This window comes from Mesoplodon mirus (genome assembly GCF_964341445.2).
Source record: "Mesoplodon mirus genome assembly, chromosome: 19".
NCBI lineage: Eukaryota > Metazoa > Chordata > Mammalia > Artiodactyla > Ziphiidae > Mesoplodon > Mesoplodon mirus.
In genome coordinates, this window is record NC_138995.1 from 52,551,196 (window position 1) to 52,560,809 (window position 9,614).

The 9,614-nt window shown below is 49.8% G+C and overlaps 1 protein-coding gene across 2 annotated transcripts; it reads right to left on the minus strand.

The window, feature by feature from the left end:
• Positions 1-979: 979 nt before the first annotated feature.
• On the minus strand, positions 980-3,589 carry RPS16 (ribosomal protein S16). Of its 2 annotated transcripts, XM_082607210.1 has the most exons (5): positions 3,454-3,589; positions 3,215-3,316; positions 1,475-1,571; positions 1,326-1,373; positions 980-1,187 (listed from the first exon to the last, which is right to left on the minus strand). In XM_082607210.1, exons 1-5 carry the CDS (start codon positions 3,499-3,501, stop codon positions 1,042-1,044), a joined length of 441 nt encoding a protein of 146 aa, XP_082463336.1. In that variant the 5' UTR covers positions 3,502-3,589; the 3' UTR covers positions 980-1,041. The 2 variants fall into 2 exon arrangements, with proteins under 2 accessions (XP_082463336.1, XP_082463335.1); XM_082607209.1 differs by having other exon boundaries at positions 1,326-1,571.
• Between the last annotated feature and the right edge of the window lie 6,025 nt (positions 3,590-9,614).

Consider the following 9,614-nt stretch of genomic DNA (forward strand, 5'->3'; position numbering starts at 1 on the left):
GAAAAAATAATGGGGAAAGAAACTGAAGGCAACTCAATTCACAAACAGCACTTCCCTATACATATACCAGGGCCGTCCCACAGAACTCTCTTCCACGATGGAAATGCTCTATCATCTCTGCAGCCCAGTGGTAGCAACTGAGAGCCCACCTATGTCAGCTGTTATCATCCCATGGCAGACACAACAGATGAACAAGTCCTCAGACCTGTATGTTCCCAGGCCCATAAGGACAGTCACCACACTGAGCGTAACTGGGACCTGCTTTAAGGAAGCCACGGGGAGTGGCAGACTTCTCAGGAGTTACTGTTGACATCCTGAAGATGTGGCCAATCGGGGGGAAATCATGCACCCATCCACAGTGGGGTGGTTACAGCCCCCTGCCCCAATGTCAGTCCTATCTACACTACAGGTTGGCATTAAGAAAAATTCTTTTCCCAACATAGGCATGGATGGCTCTTAGTTGCTGACTTAAAGACTCCATCCAGGCAGTTTCTCCTCACTTTGTAGTAAAGATTATTGATCTTCCACATTTCCCCTGCTCTTCCCTGACATGTCATTGAAACAACAGCAAAGAGACTTGCTGGTGGCGCAGTGGCTAACACTCCACATTCCCAATGCAAGGGGCCTGGGTTTGATCCCTGGTCAGGGAACTAGATCCCACATACCGCAACTAAGACCCGGCACAGCCACATAAATATTTAAAATAAATTAAAAAATAAAACAACAGCAAAAAGATTGGGAAAAAAAAAACTCACAAGGATACCCCACAACCAATGACCTAGAACCACGCCCACCTCAGCTGTGCCAACACACTGAACTCTACTGGAGGTGCACAGAAACTGAGACCAGGTCTGCTCCCACCAGCCTCTCCAACCCAACCCATCTCCTACCCCCGAGTGGTAGCCTCTAGAAAGGCTTCTGGGGCATCTCTTGCATTCCTTTTAGACAAAGACCACCACAGAAGACCACAGCATAGTCCTTGAAACCTTAAATCCCATAACGTTTTTATTATAAAGGTGAACCCTGATCTTTATGATGGGCCTATCGGTACGATTTCTGGTAGCGAGCACGGGCACCAGGACCTCCAAACTTTTTGGATTCGCAGCGACGGGGATCAGCTACCAGCAGGGTCCGGTCATACTGGATGAGGATGTCTTTGATCTCCTTCTTGGAAGCCTCATCCACGTCTGGGGATTAAAGTATGGGTGAAGATTTAGATATGCCAGGAAGTGTCCTCCTGCTCTTTGTGACTAAATGCAAGAGTGCCAGAGCTAGACCTTGACCTGCCCCCACCCACCTGATGGGAAGGACCCACCCTCACTCACATTTCTGGTAATAGGCCACCAAGGCTTTGGAGATGGACTGGCGGATTGCTGTGCAAAAGAAACACACACACAAAAAAGGTACATCAGCTTTAGGAACACCCAAGGGTAGGACCCACCTTCCACCCATGTGCCCAGTTCCTGGGACTCACCGTAAATCTGAGCTACGTGACCACCACCCTTCACTCGGACACGGATGTCAACACCAGCAAATCGCTCCTTGCCCAGAAGCAGAACAGGTTCCAGTAGCTAGAGCAACAGAAAGCATGACAGGATTTTAGATCACAACCCGGGCAGCCAAGCCACCTCACTGAACATTCCTCCCCAACTCTCTCCAAGTAGCTTCGGCCACCACTGGCCTCAAAGTATTAGTGGAAGAGGGCTGGGCTGTTACTCAAGGCACTCGGCACAGCCAGCAAAGCAGGGAGGTTTCCAGAACAGAAGAGATTGCTGAAGGCAACCTGAAACTTGAGGTGGGCTCCCTCCTCTGTGTTTCCCTCTGGACATCAGATTACCTATCTTTAAGACTGATTCTTAGAATGCTGGCACTTTAGCCCAACACTAAGGAAAACCTCTGCAGCCACTAAGGCTGCCCCAAACAGTGAAAAGCCACTCCTGAGCTATGTCACATGCTCTCCCCACCTGAGCTCTGTGCCCTCCCTTTGAGCCTCACAGATTTCCAGATTACAACTATGTTATAACCCTACTTTGTTTTCCCTACTTCAGGCCTCAGCTCACAAGTCTCCCCCGACCCTGCTCTGACGCTTCCACCCAGGTTTGAGCCAGAAACCTTCTCTGGGCTCCTCTATGGCAGCTCTGACTACTTTGGAGCAGTGTCTGGTACTGGGGTCCAATGTGTCTCCCCCACTGGATTGGGAGCTCTGTGAGGGCAGGCCCTGAAGCCAGCAGGGTCACTGATTTGTCTCCAGCGCTCAACACAGGCTGCACACACAAAGCCTTCGAGTAAACTGACAGTAAGAATAAGCAACAATACTCAATTATCTGCTATATAAAGGAATCTCAGACACCACCTTATCAAGTTTTAACTAACCCTGCAACGGAGACGTTACTCTTCACCTTTAAAAGCAAGAGACTTGACAAATGCATTCTCACACACACGAACCACCTCACAAGGAGAGTCCAATTTACCCTCACAACAGCCCTCCAAGGTAGGAATCATTCCTCTTTTACAGAAAAGGTAAGTTACTGCCTCAAATCACACAGCCAGAAACGGCAGAAATCAAACTCGGATCTCTGTCCATTCTGAGCCAAAGAAACTGAGACCTTCCAATAAAACTTTATTCAGGGAGAAAAAAAAAAAACAAAACTGAGGCTCAGACAGGGAGAGGAGGAACTCCTTTCACAGCCAAGCACAACAAACTCAAATTCTTGTTCTTATAATGCTTATTAAGTATGTACAATATTCTAACTCTACTTTAATCACAATGTTTTGAAAAACAAAACATTGATTCCTGTTGTCGGAGAGTGTACTATGCTAAAAGCCAAAACATTAAGATATAAACAACCTTATGTCCCCCATTAACTTACTGCAAGAAATCAGACCACATAAACTCGGGTAATCCCCATGCCATCCGGTCCCCAAAATTGAGAGAGCTTCCAAATAACCCAATTAAGCACCTGTTTAATCTTCAACATCCACGTTTCCACTCTCAATTCAAGCTTTTATAACATCGCCTGAACCCCCAACACCCGACTCCATTCATCGACAAATACCCCATTTTTCTGTCCCCTACTCAGCTTCTAAACGTCTCACTGTTGACACCAGACCCTTCAGCTTCCAAGATCGACGAGCTCCAGGAACCCACTTACTCCAACATCTCTATCTCCAGAACCCTCCACTCAACCCAAACAACCATCCTCAATTCCAGCACCTTGTACTGCAGCGTGCGAGGTTCGATCATCTCCAGGGGTCGCCCGTTCACCTTAATGAGGCCGTTACCTCTTTTACAGTGCGCCACGGCCGTGGCCGTCTTCTGCGGAAAGCGAAGAGAAAACAACGGAGCCACGTGAGCTCCGGGCCCCGGCTCCCAAGTCGACCCCAGACACCTGCCCACAAGCCTCTCCCCGACCCAGGCCTCCCCTCGCCCATACCATCGGGAGCCCGGCTTACTTTGCGTCCGAAGACCTGCACCGACTGCAAAGGGCCCTTGGACGGCATGGCTGCTGACGTTCACAAGAGCTCCTCACCGCGCGGCGCCGCAACCGGAAAAGGAAAGTGCGGGCCCTCCCTGGCTGCTTTTCAGGGTCTGCGCAGGCGCGTTGTGCTCACCTTCGCGACAGGAGGGAGCTTTACGGCTCGTGGGCGGGGCTTTGGATTGGCGGCGGGAAGGTGGGTCCAGAGAGCGGAGGGGGCGGGACCCAGGAGCGGAGGGGGCGTGGCTTGAAGGGTGTCGGGGGCTGACAGAGAAGGGTGAGGACAAGCCGAAATTCACATCCTTGGTCTTCATTGATCACCTCCAGTTCTCATTTGCATTTAGGCTCTTTAATAACCTCTTTCCGCTTCCATACGCAACCGATTATCACCCTCTTCGAAGGAGGTTTGTGTTACTGCTTCATCATCGGCAATCTTCTTCCCCTCTGGAGTTCCCTTCCGAGAAACCTGGCAGGATTCAGACTCCCCCTACGTCCTAGAACCCACCTCCTTAGAGAGTCCCCCCAGAATCCTCTTCCTCTTAGAGCTCCCTACCCCGAAGTCTGGCTTTCACCAGAACTTCCTTTCTTTTAGAGTCTCCTCCTGCCAGAATTTGTCTCTAAGAGGTCTTCTCCCAAATCCCCCTCCTCAGAATCCTCACACTAGACTCCTTCTTTCCCTGAATCTCCCTCCACTCAGGGCCCTTTCCCCCCACATAATTCTCCCCAGAATCTTTCTCTCCTCAGACCCACGAGCCCTAGAATCCCCCTTCTTCAGAAGCTCCTTCTCCCCCAATCCGCTTTTCCCGCAACTGTCCCCCTAGAACCCGTTTTCACAGAATCATCACTTTCAGAGGCCCCGCCCTCAAAATCTACCTTTCCCAAGAATTTGTTTTCCTTCAGAGCCTCCTCTCCCCAGCAATTGTCTCCCCTGAAATTTGCCTCCCCACTAGAATCCCCCACTCCTTGGAGACCCTCCCTCCAAAATTCCACTCTTCAGAGTCTCTGAGAACCCTCTTTCTCCAGACCCCCCCAAATCACCCTCCTCTCTAGGCCCCTCCCACACAGAATTCTCTATCCCAGGGGTCCCCAACCCTCAGGATCTAACGCCTGGTGATCTGAGGTGGAGCTGATGTAATAATAATAGAAATAAAGTGCACAATAAATGTAATGCACTTGAATCACCCCGAAACCATTCTCACCCCCACCCCCGGTCCTTGGAAAAATTGTCTTCCACGAAAACGGTCCCTGGTGCCAAAAAGGTTGGGGACCACTGCTCTAACCCCAGTCCCCCCAGCCCATCTGAGGAACCTCAGGATTGGGTAGCTCCCTGGCTCCCCACCACTCAGGATGCTCCCTCCCTAGCCCAGAGCTTCCTCTCAGGGCTGCAGGGAGCCCACCGTTGCCTCAGTTTCTCTGGCAGCACTGGGTCTGGAGTCCAAAGTGCAAAGGGGTGTGGTGGCTCACCTGTTCCTGGAGGGCCCAAGACAGGGTGGAGATTGGTGGGCGGGTCGGGGGCCAGAGGGAGGATCCTGCAGCTCAGAATCCAGCTCCTAAAGGGTGAGAGAGGGAGAGGAGCCAGGCCCCGGGGAGAGAGGAAGGGCAGACCCAGAGGCTGACTTGGAGGGACCCACGGACAGATACACAGCACAAGAGAGAGACAGGCACACTTGGAGGTGAAGGCAAAGACGGGACCAACAGAGGAGAGGAAAAAGAGAGACACCAGGTCAGTCAAAGATAGAGCCAGGAGACACAAGTGACAGAGATCCAGAGGCAGAGAGGCCAACCCTCAGAGAAAGAAGATGGGCAGGTACAGGCAGGCACGAAGATTCCAAGACACTTTCAACAGAAATAGAAGTAGAAAGCAGAGCAGAGACTCCCAAATATGCACCTGCAGACACAGATAAAGCCTAACACTGGCGTTTTCCAGTGAGAAGACAGGCCACAGAATGCACACACTTTCACACACTCTGTACTGCCTTATGGGCCTCTTTGGGGAGCAGGGGAAGCTTCCAAACTCTCCAGTCTCTCCACGGTGATCCTCGTAGCCTCGCTAAGTCTGGTATCTTGGGTGGGGGGGAAAGAAGGGGGTCTGGGAGTCCCCTGACCTAGGTCCTCCCTACTCTAGGGTCACCATCTCCCCCAGCCTCTTGGAGTACATTTCCTGGGTATCTGTGGATTGAGTAAAGCTGGAAGGGAGGGAAAGGGGGCAATTCCCCTCACCTATTCCAGTTTTCCAACTTGCTCCCACTCTCTGTACCTCTCATTTCCAGGACCCCAGGCCAGAACCAGAGAAAGTCTGGGGGTGGGCAGGGTGCCCATCTGGACCATCCTCCTGCTGGTGCTGCCCTTGGGAGGCCTAGGACCACCCTTCTGCCCAAGGGAGACTTTCTACTTCCTCATTGCCATCATGAAGGTGCTGATGAGGAGGGAGGGAAGAGCCAGCAGACAGGGGCAGGCTAGTTAGGGAGTGGGTGGGGGGCATGTTTGAGGAAGGGTCAGTCTCTCCCCCCCACCCCCAAGATCTGATTTTACTCCCTACCCCGCCATTGTAAGGAAGCAAAAATGATGGCACTCTTTACACCGCAGATGATCTTTTGGTGAGTATCTCATTAGCTCCTTACTGAAGTTGGAAGTTTAGGGAGAACCCACTAGGCTCAGAACACGCACATGTTAAGGCCAGGAGACAGGCAGGCTGGTATTCTGGCTGACCAGCTCCTGACCCACCCCAGCCTTGACAAATATATATGGCTGCGTTGTGTCTTCATTGCTGCACGCAGGCTTTCTCTAGTTGCAGGGAGCCAGGGCTACTCTTCATTGAGCAGCACGGGCTTCTCATTGCGGTGGCTTCTCTTGATGCAGAGCACGGGCTCTAGGCCTGTAGGCTTTAGTGGCTGTGGCACTTGGGCTCAGTAGTTGTGGCGCATGGACTTAGTTGCTCTGCGGCATGTGGGATCTTCCCGGATCAGGGCTCAAACCCGTGTCCCCTGCATTGGCAGGCGGATTCTTAACCACTGCGCCACCAGGGACGTCCAACAAATATATTTTATTCACTGCTGTCTCTAACACCGACTACAGTGACTGGCACATAATCACAACACAGGATGATGGTGATGATTACAGCTGTTCTTATATAGTGCTTACCCTGTACCAGGTACTGGGCAGTATATTAGCTTAATTACTCTTCACGCTGACCCTATGAGGTAAACAAGGCCATCATGTATGGATGTGAAGGTGTACACTGCACAAGAATCCCACATCTACAAGGACAGTATTCTCATCCTGGATATATTTGTCAGTTTCCGGCAGATGGCAGTAAAGTATCTTGTTCTAACAAAATCAGCACTTAGAAGTACTTTAAGGAAGGAGTGTCTTTTTCTAACTTACACAGGTGCACTTCCAGTAAGGTAGAAGGTAGGGATTATTCAGAGCTCCACTTTACAGATGAGGAAACTGAGGCTCAGAGAGGTGAAGGGGCTTGTCCCAGGCCACAGGTCAGAAATTGTGGGGGTGAGGACTTGGGATCAGCCCTTGCCCAGAGACACCAGATCATTCTGTCCCCACAGGTGTGTCCTACTGAGGCTCTAGGCTGCTTCTGGCTGGAGCTGTCTGTGATTGGGTTTGAGGAGGGCCCATCCATGGAGACTGCTGTGTTCCGGCTACAGCGCCTATTGGATGCCCTGGGGTCCTGGCTGTGGGTGACTGGCTGGGGCCCTTGTCCACCCTGTGGAGGATACCTTCAGAGACCTGTCCATCTTTTTCTGGCCAAACTCTTGGAGTTAAAACAGGGGGCTTGTGCTCAGCATCTGCCCTCAGCATGAACCTGGGAGGATACAGACTCCCTGGTACTCCCGGAGAGGCTGCGTGGAGAGAGGGAGAGGAGATTTGGTCTCCAGCCCCAGTTCCCAAACCCCAAGCCTTCTCCTTCTAGGCCAGAGGACCTCACCTGGAGCCCCAGAAGCCAGGGGAAGAGGAGAGAAGGGAAAAATAAGGTGAGATCTGAAGCCTGAAGTCTCTGACCTACTGGGGCAGAGGGTTGGATAAATTGCCCACACCTGTCCCCGTTGGTCTCCGTCTCTTTCAGATACTCCCTCCTCTCTCCTCTTCCAGGAAGGGACCGAGAATTGCACACCTGTCCTCCAAACTCATCCCCATCCCTTGAGGACAGGAAGAGTCTTGTGGCTCACATTCCTGGCTGCAAATAGTCACCACCTGGAAAACTTTTAAGTGATGCTGATGGCCACGTCCCAGCCCAGAGAATTTGACAATTGGTCTCTGGTAAATCCTGAACATCTATATATGTATTTTTTTGAATTTCATTTATTTTTTTATACAGCAGGTTCTTATTAGTTATCTATTTTATACATATTAGTGTATATATGTCAATCCCAATCTCCCAGTTCATCCCACCCCCACCACCACCCCCTGCCACTTTCCCCCCTTGGTGTCCATACGTTTGTTCTCTACATCTGTGTCTCTATTTCTGCCCTGCAAACCGGTTCATCTGTACCATTTTTCTAGGTTCCACATATATGCGTTAATATACGATATTTGCTGAGCATCTATATTTTTAAAATCAACTCTATTGAGGCATAATTTACATACATTTTTTAAAATATAAATTTATTTATTCGTTTATTTATTTTTGGCTGCGTTGGTTCTTTGTTGCTGCGCGCGGGCTTTCTCCAGTTGCGGTGAGCAGGGGCTACTCTTCGTTGAGGTGCGCGGGCTTCTCATTGCGGTGGCTTCTCTTGTTGCCAAGCACGGGCTCTAGGCATGCAGGCTTCAGTAGTTGTGGCACGCGGGCTCAGTAGTTGTGGCGCATGGGCTTAGTTGCTCCGCGGCATGTGGGATCTTCCCGGACCAGGGCTTAAACCCGTGTCCCCTGCATTGGCAGGTGGATTCTCAACCACTGCGCCACCAGGGAAGCCCCTACATACATTTTAAGTGTACATTTCAATGAGTTCTGACGAATGGATATATACCACCACATTTCCATCACCCCAAAGCATTCCTTTATGCCTCTTCCCAGTCTCCATCTCTAGTCCTAGACACCCACTAATCTGCTTTCTGTTTGTATAGATTAGTTTCGCCTGCTCTAGAATTTCATATGAATGGAATAATATTGTACGTATTCTAGTGTCTGGCTTCTTTCACTCAGCTAATGTTTTTCAGATTCATTCATATGTGTATCAATAGCTTGTTATTATTCCATTGCATGTATGTACTGCAACTTGTTTATCCATTGTCTTCATGATGCACATTGGGTTGTTTCCAGTTTGGGGCTATTATACATCTCTCTCTCTTATCTTCTCAACTATTCTGATGTGCTGCCAGGTTGAGAGTTGAGAACCACTGATACACCAAAGAAGAGCTTTCCACAGGGAGAAAATGACAGTTCCTGCTCCTTCCTGGAGTAAATGTCTTCCTGCAGAAGTGTCAATAGGCATTTTTATGTGGACTCCTATTTTAAAGAACTGCTGTTTAAAGAAACCAAGCTTATAGAAGGGGAAACTTTTTTTTTTTTTTTTTGGCCTCACCCTGTGGCACGTGGGATCTTAGTTCCCCAACCAAGGATGGAACCCACACCCCCTGCAGAGTCTTAACCACTGGAAGGCCAGGGAATTCCCGGGGAAACATTTCTATTGTGTGCGCAGCCCCTCCCCAATCTGTCTTGGGTTCATTTGGGGGTTGGAGGGGAGACTGTATGCTTATGCAGAGATGCACCTGTGATGTATACTCACTCCATGGACTATGAACCTGCTGCCAGTCCAACAGCAACTCATTCCCTTTTAACTAAATAGATGTATATTATATTTCTGTAAATTGAATCCGGATGTCTCAATGCTTATGTGGGAAATTTTAGCAATGTGTTTTAAAAGCTTCGATTACTTTTTCCTCCATCAGGTTAATTTTTCATCTCTCTACCTCATCATACCTGGTTGTCTTTGCCATCTCTCTGACAAATAATTACTACTATGTAAATTCACATTTCAGTCAATTTAGGGAGATTGCTAAGGAAAACAAGGGCTTTGGGGCTACCTAACTTGGGGAGGAGTCTTAGGTCTGCCACTTTGCAGTTACATAGTTTATTTTTGAGATTCGGTTACCTTGTCTGCAAAGTAGGGGTATCTACCTCCT